The 20,311-nt window shown below is 36.1% G+C and overlaps 1 protein-coding gene across 1 annotated transcript in view; it reads left to right on the top strand.

The window, feature by feature from the left end:
- CNTN5 (contactin 5) overlaps positions 1–20,311 on the top strand; it is a 462,010-nt gene that overhangs the window by 122,831 nt on the left and 318,868 nt on the right. Inside the window, exon 6 of the mRNA XM_015571441.1 lies at positions 16,502–16,705. Coding sequence (XP_015426927.1) covers positions 16,502–16,705 — 204 coding nt within the window. The remainder of the gene's footprint in view (positions 1–16,501; positions 16,706–20,311) is intronic.

Genomic DNA, 20,311 nt, shown 5'->3' with positions numbered 1-20,311 from the left:
GTCATGACGACAGCAGACAGGCTGAGAGGTCTGATCCCATGGAGAAGGAATCACTTTAGCAGTCCGTTGGTACTTTTCTTTGGGTGTGTCCTTTGTGGTGATAATTGGGTGGTGCTCTGTTGTAGTCTGAAGCCAGCCATCAAGTGTATTTATTCTGGGGCCTCTTTGGAGATGCTCTGATGCAGGCTAAGGTCAGCTGCTGCTTAAATCCAGCCTCAGGCCGCATAGTAGGAGCTACAAAGTGACCTTTAGTTAGTAGCTGTCCATACTGAGCCTGGAGATTCCTGGGAGTGGTTATGCTGTGAACCGAGGCCGCTGCCACTAGTGCCTGGCTTTGGGCCACTTTGCAAGAGGTACAGGGCATGCTAAGGCCAGCCACTACTTATTTGGGGTTTGTGGATCTTTGAGAGATTTTAGAAAAATCCACAGCATGGGTCCAGGCTGGTGGCTTGTGTGAATTCGCTTCTGAAAGAGGTCGGGGCCAGGTGGGGTCTCAGAAAATCACCATGGTGGTGCAAGGGCAGTGATAGTCTGGTTAATGAAGACTCAAACTTCACACTCACCTGCACCTGCAGGCTCAGTGCGGAGAGGGATCAGCCTCTGCTTCTCCCCGCACTCAGTGCCCCTCCTACCAGTCCCAATTGGGCTTCTTCTTTATATTGTATAGGAGTCTGCTCAGCTAGTATTCAGGTGTTCTCAAGGATGATTGTTTTATAATTGAGTTGTAATTTTGATGTGGTTGTTGGAGGAAACTATCACAGTTTACCTACTGTGCCATCTTGACCAGAAGTCTTTCCATAATTTTATCTAGTGAATGTTTCTATGCACCAAGCATCAAGCTATGTACTTTGCTTAAGTCACTTCTATTTAATATTTACAAAACACTAGGAAGGGAAGAATCTCTCCATTTCAAAAATAGGGCAACAAAAACAGGAACATTCTGTAACTTGCCCAAGGTTATATAAAGACTAGAGGCCTGGTGCACAAAATTCATGCATGGAGGGGGTCGTCCCTCAGCCCAGCCTGCACCCTCTATAATCCGGGACCCCTTGGGGATGTCTGACTGCCTGCCTGCCTGATCGCCCCTCACCACCTCTGCTTCTATCTATCTATCTATCTATCTATCTATCTATCTATCTATCTTTCATCTATCTCTCAATCTATCATCTACCTAGCCATCTACCTATTTATAAAATGAAATAAAGATATAATAATTACCAAATAACTCAATGGTTGTTTAACTAGAATATTTCATTTCTAGATTAATCTAGATTAAAGGTCCTCAAACATAAATGATCCCCCTAGGGGATATTTGGCAATGTCTAGAGATATTTTTAATTATCATAACTGGGGTGGATAAAGGTGGGGGTTGTGATAAGATGCTGTTGGGGAGAGGGCAGAAAGTAGAAGCAGGGACACTAATAAATATCCTACAATGCAGAGCACTGTCTCTCATAGCAATTATCTGGCCCCAAATATCAATAGTACTGAGATTCAGAAACCTTGATCTAGATAACGGGAATTAAGATATTTTATATCACCAATAAGTTTATACAACTAGTACTCTTTACTTTTTAGTTTCTCAAAATATTAATATTACTGGAGAGTACTCGTTCTCAGAAATAAAGATACTGAGTAAACTAGCGAACTACTGTTTGATACAAGTAAAATAGGGAAAGGAAGCCAAAGGAGTTGCGCATAGAAGAGTATGGTATTTCAAAGTTATTAAAATTGGAACGGTCCCTTATCGGAGTTAATAAAATCGGTGCTGTGTTGCTGCTATTCTACAGCAAAGATCCAGCACTCCATGGCACGTGCTTTTTTCTCCAGATAGATTAAAGCATTCATTTTGATGTCATCTCTTTGTAATGACAGTAAAAGGTCAGGTTAAGTTAAAAGTAAAACTGTATAAAGAGGCAAAATTCCAAAATGGTGGTCTGATAAGAAAAGAGCTAATTAAAAAAAAATTAGGATGACATGGTTTTTATTAACAAGTCTTCACCACAAACTTTGAATCAGTAGTCTTAAGTGAAATACACAAGGAAAAAGAACTGTACTAAAATTCTTGTTTCACTAATTTTCTCTTTCACATCCAACATTTGTGAAAACAGCTAGTAACATACTGTTACTTCTATAAATTCTTTTTACTTTAGGCCAACCTAATTAGCTCCATAAAACTGAGCAAACAGTCTAGAATATTTGTATTTGTTCAAGTCTCATGTCCTTATCACATATAAACATCTACATATATAGTATTCCCAGGGGTTCTGTAAAAAACTTCCTCATAAGTCATTTTAATTGTTTTATTAATCACCTTATAAATGGGAAAGCTGTGTTCAGTATCTTAAGAGATTCACATTATGATGCATAGTAGAAAATATTTTCACTACTGTGTTCATTATCTGTTCATTCAGCTATTAGTTATGGTATGCTAGCCTCTTTTTACAACTGAGGGATAAATAAAATAGGGAAGGTTCCTGCTCTAAGAAATCTCCCTCTCTCTCTCTGTCTCTCTCTGTCTCTCCTCCTCCCTCCCTCCCTTTCATTCTCTCTAAAAATAAATAGAAAAAATATCCTGGGGTGAGGATTTAAAAAAAAAAAACTACAAAAACATCTCAGGGCCTGACCAGGTAGCTTGGCTGGTTAGAACATTGTCCTGACGCACCAAGGTTGAGGACCAGGCTGAGGGACCTTCCCCACCAGTGCAAGAATTTTGTGCACCAGGCCTCTAGTGTGTATGTGTGTGTGTGTGTGTGTACATATATATATATGTGTGTGTGTGTATATATATATATATAAAGATGTCTTTAAGATTGAAATGCCAGTCAGGCACAAACTCATGTAGGGCATTATAATATTTATAAAACTATTGCCAAGGTCTGAAAAATAGTTTAAGAAAACATCTTGTTTCACTAATGATGAAACAACAAAACACTGTATTTATCACCAGAAAGGGATATATAAACTGCTCACTGGACACTGTAGTGAATTGGAAAAAAAAATTATTTTAGCTATCTAGAGAAATGTTATGAAATAATACTTTCGTGCAACTCCAGATATTTCAAATTAGTTTTAGTGGCAAAATGGCATTCTGTTTAAAGTGCCTAAATAAAAATTAAATACTTATATGTATTAAATAGTTGCCACATTTTACAGCAAGCATATGACACAGTCCCTGTTCAGGGGAATATTTAATTTGGGAAGGAAGATCGTATATCCACACAGAACAGAGTCACTGAGAGAACATAAGCAAGACCAATACAAGAGGAGTATATTGTGTGGATGATGAGTAGGGGTCAGGGAGACCATATAATATATTTATTTGATATCCTAGCTGGGGAGATTATTAATAATGTTTCTGGGGAAAATGAGGTAAATGATCGCTCTTCTAAGTAAATCAGGACACAAATAATGATAGGTCCATAGAATTTCAGAAACGAAGTTCATTGTACCTTGGAGTGACTCCTGAAGCCTTTCAAGAAAATGGCCCTGCACTTGGCTTGTGTCTAGACATGTGACCCAGCAGAAGGGAGGGGGAAATGCAGAGAAATAACACTACAAGAGACATTTTTATTTGAGAATTACCCTAAGATGAAGCATGGATTGTGAAGAATGGGAGATAATAGTGGATGGTTAAGAAAGAGATGGTTTGAAGTATAAGAGCAGAAAGACTGTAATAGAGTTTAAATTCCATGAAAAAAAGTCTCATACAAGAGATTCATATAAGGTCTATTGGTTGGCATGTGAAACTTCAATTTGATGTCAGATGGGAATATTGTGGAGCAACGTGTAGTATAAAATACACACGTTTTAATTCTGCATAATCTATATGCTGCTGCATAATAAATTGGAACAGAATAGCATGTGGGTATATTACCCACATGCCAAGTCAAATCGCTCTTTTAAGCATAAATGTATTTTTACATATCATGCAATGCTTTATGATTGATGCAGCAAAGAAGATAAACATAGCAAAAATTATGTACGTATATGATATACAAACGCTAACGTAGCATTTTAGGTAATAATGACTATTTGTGAGCACTTACTATAGTCCTGACATTGTTAACATTTCTTCTAAAATTTCTCCCCAAATCCTATAAGTTAGATATTACTGCAATTATTTGACAGATGAATAAACAGAATGAAAGAAGTCAGGTAATTAGCTGAAAACTGCACAGCTGCTAAGTGATAGTGCAAATATCCAAAAGTATTTTTGCATTGGTGTAAAGTCCATGATGGTGACCAGGGTGCCCCATTACCTTGCATCTAAACATGTGCTCAGTGAATTGAGCCCCATGGAGCTCAATTCTTACACAGAGGTTCCCAACTGGAATAGGAAGCTGAGTACTCAATACGCATCTTATTCCTCTCAAATGTGACATGATTCATGTTAGTAACAATGTCATTTTAATCACTTTCTTTCAGTACACATATGGGATAAGTACCAGCATATTTTAAATATTTTACACATAAATGTGTATATATTTATATTTATATAAATGTAAATATATACACGTACATACATGCAGTCCTCAAGTTATGTCAGAGATCCGTTCCTACAGCGCAACTTAACACGATAACCCACCTACAGAAGCACCTAAGTCACTCACATGGAGCACAGACACAGCAGTAATGAAGTGAAACAGAAAAAAAAATTTAAAAGGAAGATAACAATTCCTGACCTTTACTTGTGGTAAATAAATAATAAAAACATAAAGCACATATGTACATACGTTGAAATGACGGAACGTTTTTTTATAAATAAATGGGAGATGGCGACGTAACCACAAAACGACATAAGTCGAGTCTGACGTAACCCGAGGACTGTATGTGTGTGTGTGTGTGTGTGTGTGTGTGTATAAAATCTTTCTGTTCTGCCCATTCTCTGACATGATGTATTCTAATATTTCTTGACTTTCATTTAAGCATTTGGTGTGGCCTATTTCTTCAGGTGATCCCTATAAATCAGACTCCCTCATTTTCACCTTGAACTGTCAGCTCCTAAATTAGTGGTTTCTGAGTAAATTTATCATCCTAACAGCTAGTTTGTATTATTGAAATTTGTGGCAATCCCTATGGACATTTAGTTTTCCTATTTCTAAAAGTATAATATTGTTTAACCTTTCTGGGTTCCAATAAAATTGTAGTATTTTTATTTCAGCTTTTATAGGTCCTAGTAGTCTTGTGATTTGGGAAAATAACACTGAGTTAATCACCGGAATTATTAATGAACCAACAACCTAGGAACAGTTGCTTAGGGGAAAAATGCATCACAGAGCCCATACTTGTGGAAAAAAAACAAGGAACATATCTCAGTAATTGCTATTCAACAAAGAAGTCTGAGTAAGTTTGGTCTTTAAGAAGTAAATATCTTCTGTGTTCAGTAATTCGAGGAAGCGTTAAAGATTAAGGTAACATAGGAACTGACTAAAAATAGCCATTTCAGGAAAATGAAGTCTCAAAATGATTTGGATAAATACATAAAAAGGAAAAAGGGAAATATGAAAAAAAACAATTGATCCAGGGAGAATCAACATATATTTTTCCATCCAAACCTTCTATTTCCATAAAAATGCATGCCACATATCTCTGAATATCTAACATTCATATCTAACATGAATATTAGGCTCAAAATAATGACCAATCTTAATTATTATAAATATATCCATTTTCAAAGTTATATTTCTTCTTTTTTAAATATGGTCTTTAATTTCTCAAACTTCCCTATTATTTAATACTGAACTTTTTAATATTGCCTAGTTCACAAATTTTGATAATATGTCATTAGAAAAGAGTAACATTTGGAGGCTAAGGAACAAACATACTTATAAAAATAAATAAAAAAATCTGATTTTTTTTTGCCAAAAAAAATCTCTTGTAGAATTAGAGAGTGTATTTTTAAAAATTCTGTACCATTTATATTATTAGTGTAACTTATACCAACTTTCCTACTTTTTCCAATCAACTAAAAAATTGTAGCCAAAAGTTTCATGCTATGTGAATTCATATAAATAAAAATTTAAAGATTTATTACAGTGATTACATGTCAACAGAGATAAATACGTATTTTATGATTAGGATTTTTTTTCTGAAGTAGGTGAGCCATAGGGACAAACCCCCAGAGCAGAAAATAAACCATCTCAGTGCCTGTTGATAAATAGACAATACCCGCTATTTCTACCTGGTGCATGGCAACGTGACAAATAAATTACCTTCATTAAAGATTTGCATGAAGGATTAATGAGCATTAGTTAAGCCACAAAAGCACAAAGAACATTTATGAAAAATTACGTTGAATGTAGGAAGTTGAGAGGCAGAGGATCTCATCATAATAATTTATCTTACCTGAAGATTTTCTGCTATACCTATATGATAAATGTAACCCGTATGCAACCAAGGTCCCACATTTAGCATGCAAACTTTAGCAAAATCACAAGTTTAGAGGGTGTTATCCTCTGTGACTCACCTACCTAGAAGGGGGATAATTTATTAAACTTATATTTGTTTCTGTTCATACTTATCCTGCTATAAATCTTTAAACTTGCACCATCAAATTTGCATAGCATAAAATTAAAAGAAGTAAATATGTCTTTTAAAACTCACTGTGAATGAAAACTGTTGAGTGGTTTTAATTTTCTTTTGCTTTCAGTGCATAGAGCTAAATTAAAATTTAATTATTTTAGTTATATGCAAATGACAAATATCTTTTGGATAAGAGACATTTTACTAAATAAAACAGAAAAAAAATGAGAAAACTTAATTTTGCTAATCATGATTTCCAATTTCTCCCCTTTGAATGTTGCCCAAGATTAATGCTTTCTACTCATCCATCACTGCCAACTTGTGGACTACTGTTAATTTCAGAAAATACTGGATTATTTATGTATGGGACTTTTCTGATTAAATATTTTTTTAAAAACTCTGCACATCCTAAGATCAGGAATAAGTATCCATGTTTGTAGTCGCTCATTCATATTTTGTTTTTACCCTCATGAACACTCACATTTCAGACACACTGTGCTGCTAATTTATAATAGCTTTCTATGTTAACAGGACACACCCTTACTATTTTACATAGTTAAATATGTAAAATGGCTTTGTGACCACAGTTTAATTAGATTGTGACTCAGTGGTCAACAGGCATTCCCAGGAACCGGCTTTTGTCAGTTGAGTGGGATTTAGACACTGCTCTGCTTAGTCGTGATATGAAGCATCAAAGTTTTAATGGCAAAATTAGACCCCATAATATTTATAACAATCTAATAAACACTTGAAACCACTATTTATCAGGTTTTTATTTTTTCAGATAAAGATCTGTGCTTAGTAAGAATTGTTGGTCAAGTTATTGATCTCTGTATCTTAGTTTTCTCATTCAGAAAATGGGTTGCCTAGCCCTGTAAGGATTAAATTAATACACATAGACCACACTCCCTGGAGCATACTAAGTACTATACAGTTTACTAGATCCTATTGGTGCTACGCCCAGATCTCCTTCAGCTGGTGAATGCTCCCATCCACGAGTGCGCCCTTCTCCAGAGAATTTCCCTTGCCTAGGAAATTCCCTGCCCGTATGGCACCTCACTTCCCCTGGCCTGTGGCCAGTAACTGACAGATGCAGGGGACGGGGGCACACACAACTTATTCTCTTTATCTTCTGTTGATTCACTCACCAAAGCTACAGTGGAATTTGTGTTCCAGAGACCCAAGTGGAATTAGTCCTAAACTAATCTTGGGTTGGGGACCACATCCTTGCTTAGCTTTCTATTTATTTATTTATTATTTATTTATTTTATTTATTTTTATTTTTTTCCTTTCCCTATTCTTCTGTTTCTTTTGAATTCTAATCCTAGGAACATTCTATCAATAAATCACATTTAAAAAATCTGCTTCTCTGTTTCTAGGAAACCGACCTAACACACAATAAATGTTCACTAATATTGCTATTATTGTTGTTATTTAGCTGTCTGATATTCTGATTACCTTGGTCATGTCTAATGGGTAGATTATACACTCTTCCAGTAATTTCCCGTGCATCTCTTCTTTAAGCCAAGTTCTTCCTAATTTTGATAAGCACAGCAAGGTCATATTCCCTGGCAAAATCTAAGGGCACAGATACTCTATTATTGATTAAGGGCTGGGGTCTCTGAGCTTTAACAGTGAAAATATGGAAGTCTAGAGTGAATGCTTTTTAATGCAAAACTTGAAGCCTGAGTTGAACTTGTACACCGACTGTGTCACACTGTCAAGTAAATGCTGGTCCCTGACCTGATGGAGTTTACGATTCAAAAACTAGAGTTTTAAAACCACTTAGCAAAGCAAGAAATTTAGGTTGCATTTGAAAACAGTTAGTAATGACCTTTATATCCAGACACAGGGCTCCTGGGATTAAAAAGTCCTCTGCAGTGTGAAGCATTCCACAGGGAAATAAAAATAGCTTCTGTCACCCAGTGTGTGTAATCACCTGAACTCTGGAACTTGCAATTCACTTACTCAAAGTCGTTTGAGTTGTGGATTCTGGGAGAATGCCAATGTACTACTGTTTCTATTATAAATATTCGTTACTTTATATTTTGTTTTGCTAAAGGTGTTTTGAATTATATGCACATAAAATTTTACTTTGTCTTGGTGACACACGTTTGAAGCAGAACTCTGCTGCTTCTGACTTTAGGTAACAAACAATGAAAATACATGCCTCGAAAACTTATAAAAAGGAGAATTAGTACTTTGTTTTGTTCAACCAAGATAACTAAAATTTAATGCAACAATACAGTCTGTCTTTGCTTTAAGGTAATTTCATTTTTCTAACACATATGACAAATGTTCTCTCTTGCATTCTTCACATCTTTGAAAATACCTTGATTCTGTAGGCACTAACCAAGTGTCTGTTTTACAGCTTTATTCTATTATAATTCTCAGGATCCTTGCCTCAGGCTATGTTTTATAGGGGAAACTTTCAACACTTGTAGAAATTTAATCCACCTACACAGGGTTCAAGGTGACTCTGCATGATACCAATACTGCATTACTCGAGGTCACTTATCCTGACCCAACAGCTGCCCTTCCTTCATTTTGAACACTGTCACTGAAGTAGCTTTTGTAGTCCTCAGCACAACCATAAAATGGATACATTACCGTCCCATTATATGGATACTGAAATTGAGGTTCAGCAAGATTAGAATATAATAAATGAAGCAGTATGATATAATGATAAAATATAGGCTTAGAGTGAGTCAGATCAATTTGAATTTTTCCTCTGACACTTATTAGCTACGGTTTTCCACTGGTTCCTTCATCTGTTTGAGCCTCAGGCCTTCTGATAGTGAAACTTTCTATCACAATGAAGGTATAAATCAGCAATGTAAAAATATATTTTCTACTAATTTCAGGTTGTGTCTCCTTATGGTCAGTAGTAATAGATAATCAATGAGACAATTCTCTACAGAGTTTCCATCATATCATTAATTCCAAGACTCAAAGCTTCTGATGTGTACACACATTATTAGGAAGAATGGTTATTTTCTGACTTGTAGTTATATTAAAGAATGTTGAAAGGAATCGTAGATAAATATTCACTTATATTGTTTTCAAGGACTTCAGAGAGTTCAGTATGCTGTTTCATTCCCTTTTCTCACACTTTTTTATTATTATTAACGGCACTTCAATTATGAGAAATGAGTATCATTGTCCATATGGGTCCTCTTGTTTTTATATCCTGTAGATGTGGAAATATGTCAGATGTGGAAAGGAAAGAGGAGATCTCCTGTTTTGTGACACTGAATCAATACAGCAATTGTGTTGAAATTCTGCAATGCATGAAGCCATAAAAGCCAAGACATTCAATTAGGACAATGGACAGGGCCCGTCTAGAAACTTTCCTCCTACCAAAATTTAGAAATAATGAGTAAAGAAAATTACACTATACAATTAAGCTCATAAGAAAAGAAAGGAATCCCCACGCTAAAATCTGGAAATAGTGTTAATCCTGAGGCGACCTTGGCCCAAGGTGGATTGTTAAATGTCATAAATAGATCTTAAAGTCTAGCAGCGTGCCAGTGGGTGTTCATGCTGGGATCAAGCACACATCTTTGGGCCTACCTGAGAAGGGAAATAGATTAGTAATGTCTGCCCCAAGCCAGGCCCACATTGGGCTATACCCTGAGTAAACTGAATGATTCTCACTGACTCTGGATGAAAGACCAAAAAATTCCCCCAGGAGAAACCAAAACTTCAAGCCAACACAGCACATGGGACTATGGAACAAATGTATATTACCACATAGGATCGAAAGTGCACTAGTGAGATTTAATATAAAAATTAATGCCAAATAGACCTATCCCAAGTGGGGCTCTTGGTAGAAGCTGATGCAAAAGCATCCTTGACAGAGACTCTCATAGCCTAGAATGCACACAGAACCTCACAAAGGAGTCAGTCAGTGTCTGCCAAAACAGGGAGCACACACTGAGGAATCCTTTCAGGAACTTCTAAAACATTAGTTGTCTTAACTAAGCATACTATTAAAAAAGAACTCCAGGAAAATGGGAAAAAAATCACAATTGATCAAATCATCTCAATATTCTTCTGAAATGAATAATAATATTAAAAATTGAGTAGTAATCAATGTGTCTTAAATGATTATGAGACAGAGTGGCATAAAGAAACAAAAGACTGCCCTGGCCAGTTTGGCTCAGTGGATAGAATGTTGGCCCCATGGACTGAAAGCTTCCAGGTTTGATTCCAGTCAAGGGCATGTACCTCAGTTGCAGGCTCAGTTCCTGGCCCAGGTCAGGGCACGGGTGGGGAGGCAATCAAATCAGTGTGTCTTTCTCACATTGATGTTTATCTCGGTCTCTCCCTCTCCCTGCCACTCTCTCTAAAAATTAATGAAAAAATATCCTTGGGTGAGGATTAGCAACAACAAACAAATTTTAACAATTCATGAAAGACTAATAACACTAAAGCTGACTCTGTGTTACTACTTTCCTGAATTATTCCATAAACCTCAGACGCTAACCTAATACTAAATATATGATTAATGCTCATTTTCTATAGTAAAGAAAACTTCTAAAAATATGCTAAACAAATGCTAATAGAAAATGAAAACCCTAATAGTAGGAATTAAATAGCAATCTTAAAAGATATTTAGCTCAGTTCAATATTTTTATTCTTGGCACAGTTATAACCAAATCCAAGTTCAGGTTATCAACTTTTCTATGGTGTACAATTTCTACTTTGAATATTTCTGGGAATTACAGAATGCTTTGCTATGTAAAACTGTGAACACATTTTAAAAACTAAATAAGCATTTTTGAATCCCCAAATACTCATTTACCTGTAAAATAAGAAAAAAGTGCCAGTTTTATGTAAATGCTTTTTTTTTTCTATTCTAAAAATATTTTATGAAACATTGATTCAACAAACACTGTCAGTAAAACAGAAGTAGCATTTTAATGAATTTATTCACTGTGTTCTTTGCCTTGAATTTCAAGTAATACAAACCAAAAATTGAGATGACCTCAGTAAAATCTAGTATAAAATAAACTGCAAAAATATCAAGATGCCTGTGAGCAATGTTTAAGTGACAGATGAAGCTCTTATTATGACAATTAGAAGAATTCATAGTGTTCAATGTGAGAAGTCCTTGGATTTAGAGTAGAAGCCGGTGCCAAAGCAGCCTTGACAGAGACTCTCAGCCTAGAATGCACACAAAGAGTCTAGTCTAGAGTCTATTTGAGCAGCATGCGGACAGAATGAAGTATTTTTATTATAGTCTATGGGCTTTCTTTGAGTAAAGCCACTTGGATACCATTAAAACATTCTTAATAAACTATCAAGTGCACTAAAGACTGCCAAGTGGGTCACTGTAGCTATGAAAAAGAGTTTGTAGAATATGTGTTTGAATTATTTAAAGCTTTTGACATTGTAAATGCATATTATAATTATAAGCTAATATATAACATTTCAATATTCTCAGGCATCTGCTAGAACTAAACTCTTAGGAGTAATAAATATCAGCTAAACCATGCTTAGTATCAATGTTCTACTCATCATTGAAATTTTCTATAGAAAACAGATCAAATAATATTTAAGTACTAATAATTTTTTTTACTATATGTTTGATCCTGTTTACTACTCGTATTATATTTAAATGAAACACATAGAAAGAGCCCTTAACTTAATAATTTTTGAGGGAGGGGCTAACAAAATGTTATTTTTATATCTTATAACTATATATTATGTATTATGTTCCTGGTTATATTATTTTTTTTAAACTTATTAAGTTGGTAATATTAATCTCATTTTTTGAATGAGAAAACCAAACTCCAAATAAAGGTAAAGCCTTGTTCACTTTAAACCATCAGTAAGGGATTTTAGATCTGAAGTAATAGGATTTTTAATGTTCATCACTTGATTGTATCGGTTACACCTACCTCAGATGATGCCCATAAAAATGTTTCTCTTTCTTTTCAGGAGTTAGCCTGAGACAAAAAAAAAAAATAAATTAAATTAAATTAAATGGTAATAGCTCCTGAGGTGTTCTATTCTAACTTAATTGATCCATCTATAAAGTTTTGAAATTAGATATATTGACTTTCAATATGGGTGGATAATTTTCATGCTTCTGCTGAGTATTTCAAAAGGCCGATTAAATGCCAAGCTTCCCCTTGGAACCTAGGCAGGGCCAGAGTGATAAATGTATTTTTAGCTACTCATGACAGGTAGGTCGGTGGACAGAAAGAGGAAGGAAGGAGGGTCGGAAGGAAGGGAGAGAAAGAGAAAAGGAAGGGAAACGAAAGGATGGCATGAAATGAATTAGGGCTTCCTAAAACCTATTGTAGATTAGAATCACATGTTGGTCTTTGTAAAAACCCAAGTAAAGTTTTCACTTAATGTTGTAGATAGATCCTTTGAAACAACTTTAAGTGAAACTACTATACCAAATTTTACCATAAGCTAATTGATATAAATGAGAGTTAAATTCCAACACATTTCATCAATGTTATAATGAAACAACTTTATTGGAGAACCTGCCATAACTATTGTTACTAAATAAATAGTTCTGGTGAAAGAGGACCTTGGAATCTCCTCTTTCAACCATAACATAGGTAATTATAACATGTGTTGAGATTTCAGTGCTACCCACAATATTTCCAATGTCCAATCTTCTGTTAACTCAATTGGTTTCAATCTCCACTCATCTGTTAAACTTGCCATTCAGTGACATTCCAAATGCCAATCTTAAGTGATGTTTTCTTTATGTAACTGGGCTATTTGACTTATTTGACATCATTAACCTTCTTGACATGGATAAGCCATTGTTGCCTATGACACTGAATTTTCTTTATTCTATTTAAATTTTTGCAATCGTTTCTTTACTCTCACCCTTTGCACATTTTCATTATTTAGCTTTTTAGTGCCTCCCAGAGAAACATCTTCTTACCATATCTATTCTCCCTAGTTACTCTCATCTATTAGTACTTACGTGGTTTCGATTATACCGATATACTGACAACTTCTAAATTTAACTTCCATTGTGGATTTCCTTTCCTGGGCTTCAAACATATATTTGTCAATTACCAGAACTCCTTATCCAGGTTTCTCTCACACACTTCAAACTCAAATGCCCAAAAGTGAACTGACTGTCTTTCTCCTTAAACCAGTCTGATTTTGTGTATTTTCATCCTGAAATTCTGCCATCCTCTCCCCAGTCCCTCAAAGAAGGTAGGATAATATTCCTGGACTTTTTGTCTCTTAGTGTGTTTTACCTCCAGTTTATTTCTTGAACAAATATCCTTCTCATTGTTATAATCATGATTCTATTTCAAAAATTTTTAGCTCTCATTTCTGTATGCAATATTTTCCTACTGTTTTTTTTTCCTGCAGCCTTGCTCTTACTTGAATCTAACATCACCAGAATCAACTACAGCCCTTTGCTGACGAATGTTCAGTAGTGCCACCCTGCATATAAGATAGACACAAGCTCCTTAATGTAACATATACACCATATTAATCTGTGTGTAGTAATTTTATTTCTCTCCAATCAATCCAACCCTTTTTCTGGCCACTCCCTTCCTCAGAGCGTTTACTCCAATAGTCCAAAACTGTTTGTGGTGGTCCATTCTTACCCTCCAACTCCTTTTCTGAATGACTATCCTCATTTGTCTCCTTTTACTGGAATATCTTTAGCACCCCATAAACTCTTCATCTGGCCAGTTCCAACAAATCTTTTAAAACTCCAAACTTATAACACCAACACAGCCCTTGGTCTCCATAGTCAGACATGCAACTGCCTTTTCAGTTGTATGCTAGATAGTATGACAAATTTAACCTCTAATTTAAACTGATTTTACTTCACCCACATTCCAAAGAACTGCTCTTTCTGTAGTCTTTCTATTTCAATAAAGAGAAATATTTTCTTCCAGTTGCTCAGTTACTCAGCTCCAAAGTCTTACTCCTGAACTCTTTATTTTCCTCTCATTTCATAAAAATTCATCAGTAATTCCTGTCTATTACCACATTTTTTATCAGAACCAATCATTTCTCATCACTTCACCATTACTGCTACCATTCTAGGCCAAATTATTTACAGCTTTCATGGCTATTTTGAAAATAGCCTCTTAGACTAGTGGACATTATTATTCCTGCTTCCCCTTCCCCATGCCCTGCTTTATCCTCAGCCTGGCTCTTCTCTATCCAGTAGTCAGAGAGAGCTTTTCAAGTACAAATTCACATGTTCTCATCCTTGTCATGCTCTAGCTCTCTTAACATGATTTAGTTTTCTTCACAGCACATATCATCACTTAATATACACTTCCTTGTATTTTTTATTTCTTCCCACTATAATGAAAGCTCCATGAGAACCCAGAACTTTTATTTTTTCACTTAGAACATTGCTGGTCTATCATGACCCTCAGCAATATTGTTAACAAATGAATAAATGAATGTAGCTCAGATGTCTCTTAATTCAGGAAGTTTTCAATGATAGACATGATTACTTAAGCACCCCTTTCCTATGCTTTCTTTAGAATAGAATATATACTTTTATTACTTTACTGGAGGCCCAGTACACAAAAATTTGTGCACTCGGGGGGGAGGAGGGGGGTCCCTCAGCCCGGCCTTGCCCTCTTGCAGTCTGGGAACCCTCAGTGGATGACCACCTGCTGGCTTAGGCCCGCTCCCCGGGGGATTGGGCCTAAGCTGGCAATCAGACATCCCTCTGGCAGCCCGGGAGCCCTCGGGGGATATCCTCTTGCCAGTGGGGAGCAGACCTAAGCTGCAGTTATACATCCTTAGCGCTGCTGAGGAGGCAGGAGAGGCTCCCACCACCACCACTGTACAGGCAGCCATCAGCCTGGCTTGTGGTTGAGCAGAGCTCCCCCATGTGGGAGCTCACTGACCACAAGAGGGCAGCTCCTGCATTGAGCGTCTGCCCCCTGGTAGTCAGTGTGTGTCATAGTGACCAGTCATTCCCAGTAGTTCTGCTGTTAGGGTCAGTTTGCATATTACCTTTTACTATATAGGATAGAGGCCTGGTGCACGGCTGGGGGCCGGCTGGTTTTCCCTGAAGGGTGTCCCGATCAGGGTGGGGGTCCCCACTGGGGTGCCTGGCCAGCCTGGATGAGGGGCTGATGGCTGTTTTGAGGCTGGCCACACCTCCTTTAGGGTGGGGACCCCACTGGGGTGCCTGACCAGTCTGGGTGAGGGGCTGAGGGCCATTTTCAAGCTGGCCGGCGACTGAAGCTCCCAGCCTCTCCTTTTTTTCTTTTTCTTTTTTTTTTTTTTAAATTCCGGGATTTATTTACCTTCTAGAATTGAAACTTTGTTGCCGTCACTAGAGCTGAGAGCCGGCTCCTACTCACTCCAGCTCTGTGGCCATGACCTGCTGAAAGCAGGTATCTGGGGTTTGTTTAGCTTCTATAATTGAAACTTTGTTGCTTTCAGAGTTCAGAGCTGGGCCGCAGCAGGCATGGAACCTTGGCTTCCTCCATCACTGGAGCAAGCAAGCCTCCTGCTCACTTTAGCTGCGTGGCTGCCGGCCGCCATCTTGGTTGGGTTAATTTGCATATCACACTGATTAGCCAATGGGAGGTATAGCAAAGGTATGGTCAATTACCATGTTTGTCTACTATTAGATAGGATTCCACACTGTTTTATAGGTCCAGGTAACTATCTTCCACTAGACTGATCTTTAAGAATAGAAAACTCTCCTCATCTTTTTTTAAGTTTAGTGTTATCATAGTGTCAATCATCTAACACATACTTGAAAAACTTTTGGATAGAAAGAATGAATGAATATGTAAAGGCTGAGAATTCTTAAGAAAAAGTCCAGATCTTTCCATAACCATTAAAATGACAGTCCTTTAAACACATCTAGATCTAATGGATCAAATATGTATGGCCTTGAAATATACCTAACATTTTAGTAAAGGCTTTGTGAGTTGAGCTTTAACTGTTAGTAAAGTAACATCTATATCAACAATTAAATTTTGTGTATTTTCAGAGATCATCTATAGCTGGGTATTTAACGAGTTCCCTTCCTTTGTGGCGGAAGACAGTCGGCGGTTCATTTCCCAGGAGACAGGCAACCTTTATATTTCTAAAGTCCAAGCATCGGATGTTGGCAGCTATATTTGTCTGGTGAAAAACACAGTGACGAATGCCCGAGTACTTAGTCCTCCAACACCACTCACTCTACGTAATGATGGTAAGTTGCATGGCCCTGATTGAAACATCAGACACTTCAAAGGTGAAAAATAAAGATGTAGTAGTGTTTTGCTAAGCCCTTGAACCTAGCACAAAAAAAAGTACAAAGGCATTTGCCATACTTAGAAACTCTATATTTTTGGTCTGAGATTATGCATACCTTAGAATAAAAATTTCGACATAGGAAGTTGATGATCTATGGATGAGAAATAATAAACATAATGCCTCCCAATGCCAAAAAAGGGGAGAGATAATGTGAAAAAAATGAACAGTAGCGAAGACTCCACAGCTCTTTGCTCTTAACTGCCTCTCTATAGCACATATGCATTAATTGTGAGCATTTTATAGGTTCACTTTTCATTACATTTTTATATTAGCTACCTTCAAATTGAATCTTCAGCTTTTAATATTTCATGGTATAGTTATAATTGTTATTATTACTTTTTCAATAATAGGAATAGTTGGATCTTTAACTTTTAAGTGCAATTCAGGCACATATGATAATTCTATAATTATAGGTATTGCCATCTAAAGTATCTTCAAATTTAAACACCGCATTTCTAGTTATAGATATTTACAGTTAAGCATTGCATTAAAGAAGTCATGTGCTATATTGCAGTTGATATATGATATATGGCTTGGTCTGTCATGCAATAAAAATCTATAAATGCATATTATGAAATAATTTTGAAAGTGCTTATTGTAAAGCTTAAAAAATAATATATTTTCACACTACTCTTTCAGATACTTGGTTTTAGAATATATGCTGCTGGAATGTATGTCCAGAGTTATATCACAAGATTTTTGCTTACAATTTAGCTTTTCCTCTTATATATTTAGACTTAATGGTAAATATAATACAAGTACATATAATAGTAATAATCTTAATAGAAAGTATAAAAGCAGTAGCTCTTTTTGAGATGAGGAAGGTCATATTAGAGAGATGAAGGGACACAGCTAAGTAATGACACAGGAATAGATGAGAAACAAATACAGAATTTTGGAGTCCAATTTAGAGTCTGTTGAAACCAGTCAACCAAGAGGTGATGAGAAATAGAATGGAAGCAGTGGTAATAGCATTCGCAAGCAGGAGTCACGCCTGGGATTTCAAGGAGGCAGACTTGCCAGGATATGATGGTTAATTGAACATGGGACTCTATAGTAGGAGGAAGCTTTGACATAGTTCACTGAATGGGTGATGATTCATGGATCATGATCACCAACTGCAAATGGGAGTTCAACATTGCTACTCCATCCTACTAACTTTCTTTAAACTGGACTCTGAGCCAATATCCCTTCACAAAAACTATATAAGTATCAAATTTATCTTCCTGCTAATAAAATTCAGACCTAACTACATCTTCATTCATATCGTTCTTCCCTCCCCCTATCTTAATAGAGATAGAGATCATATTTCTCCTCCTATAAGGACATCCCTTTATCTTTGTTGATTTTCATTCCCTCTGGCCTTTTCAGAACATTACACTATTAGTCATTATTTCTTACATCACCAATACCATGTCACTAAACTATTAAACTATTTTTAGTCATCATAATAATTGAATTTACTGAGGCAGTTCAAATTATTCACCTTTTTGTGTGAACATCTTTATTTTCAAAGAATCATGAGTTGAGCAATAATATGTAAAGGCTCATTAAAGAAATACAAATAAGTAAAATCAAACTGTTATTTTAAAGTTAACATTTAAATTAAAAAGAAAGTGGTGGAAAACGCCTGCTAAATTTCAATTACATTTTTGAATGATAGTCTTAATTAAGATTCTGAGAGAGGTTAGGAAATTTACATTTCCTCTTTCTGTAAATTATCTAAGGTTGTTGTTTCCATGGTCGTTCTTTGCCTACTAATGTGTATTTTTTTATCATAGTAATACTGTATATCCATATTGAATGAATGGTATAATTGTGGATGAGAAAACAAAAACAAAAAAAAAATTTCTTCCTCTCGTCAAATCCCACTCCTTAAACCCACTCTTTTTAACTTTTCCTTTTTCCCTTGATGAGGTTCATATATAATGCTAGAAAATATCGATATTTCTTCTTTAATCAAGTTAAAGAGATCATCAATGTGGTTAAGAAAGCTCATACAAAGAGTATAAGATAAAGAGAAATGAGCTTAAGAACAAACCTTAAGTAATACAAATTGTATTAAAGGAAGGGTAATGAATGCAAATCCTATGAAGATAATGATAAGAAGCCAGAGTTAATAGGAAAAAACAGTATTTAGAGTCAAGGAAGCCATGAAAATGCGTGTTTGAATGAGGAGAGATGGGAGCGCAGCTCAAGATGGTGGACTGGGTGCCTGTATTGGGTGCCTGTCACCCTCTGAGACCTTCAGAGACAAAGGCATGTCATGGGTGAGGATGCTGAAGGAGAGGAAGCAGTTTACTAACAAATAAGACATTTTGATAAACAGTTTCTGGAAAAATAAGGATGTGAGTTAAAGGATTAAACAGGTAGAGTAACTAAAACGTAGAATAAAGTTTGAGGGATCTAAGTTTAAAGGGGTGAAGACCATGTGCCCAGTGGAAGCCTGAAGAAGTTCTGAAATCAAAGTCAGCCAAGGGTGGACATAAAAATGAGACTGAACAGAGGGGGGTTGAAGGTATGTATGTTGAACATCTACTTCAGTGAAATATTGGAATCCCTTCTCTTCCTTTTCCTACATGCAAAAAGACCAAAGGGTTGTCTCTTAATAACATGGATGCACTTTTTATGGACAGCTGGAGTTCTTAATGAGAACAATGGCCTGCAGGCAAAAGCTTTTTCAGCAAATGGGTGTCCACAGCCTGACAGCCAGTTCCTTGCTCCCATTTCAAAGCCAAGAGGATTGCCCTGGCCCATGTGCTCAGTTGGATGGAGCATCCTTCGGTGCACCCAAAGGTGGTGGGGATTTTTTTTAAAAAAAAAGCTAAGTTAACAGTTTCTCTTTAAGGATTACTGAACTGTTGAGTGGTTACAGAATTTATACCAGGATAACGTGTGAAAAAAAAAGAAACTTTTAATATGCTAAAAAAAGGCTTCTATTAGACTGGAATCATTTTTTAAAATGAAATAAAAACTTCCATATCACTATTTGATCTCTTTTTTAAAAAAAATTGAAAAGTATGTTCAAAAGGACACACTCGTGAATGTTTTCCCAAGTAGATGGCATATATTAGACATTATGTCTAAGATAAAAATTGAATACAATTGTGGATGAATCCATTTATTGCACCACGGTTGGCTGGACTTCCTGGTGGGTTTTACAAACCTCTCCGTGCAGAGACAGGCATCAGAGTAGATATTTCTGCAGACTTGGCAAACACCTCTGCAGGGGTTTGAATATAAAAATTACACTTAATCTGCTGTGACCATAGAGTTAGCTATAAAAGTCATTTCAAGAACATTGTGTTTTTGTACTTCTCTGAAAAAAAAAGAAAAAAAACAATAGTCATTTCTAAAAATTGTAGAGGCTATATACTTAGGCAAATTATTTCCTATCAAGTACAAAGAAAATTTTACTTTAAAACTATTATGAAATGTCTTGGATTCTCTTAAAGCAAAGCTGGACACAAAATTTTCTTGTAAGTAGTTTTGTTGCATGTTT

Source organism: Myotis davidii, unplaced genomic scaffold (genome assembly GCF_000327345.1).
Source record: "Myotis davidii unplaced genomic scaffold, ASM32734v1 scaffold8, whole genome shotgun sequence".
NCBI lineage: Eukaryota > Metazoa > Chordata > Mammalia > Chiroptera > Vespertilionidae > Myotis > Myotis davidii.
Note: the sequence above shows the minus strand (reverse complement) of the source record. Positions and strands in the feature narration are given on the sequence as shown.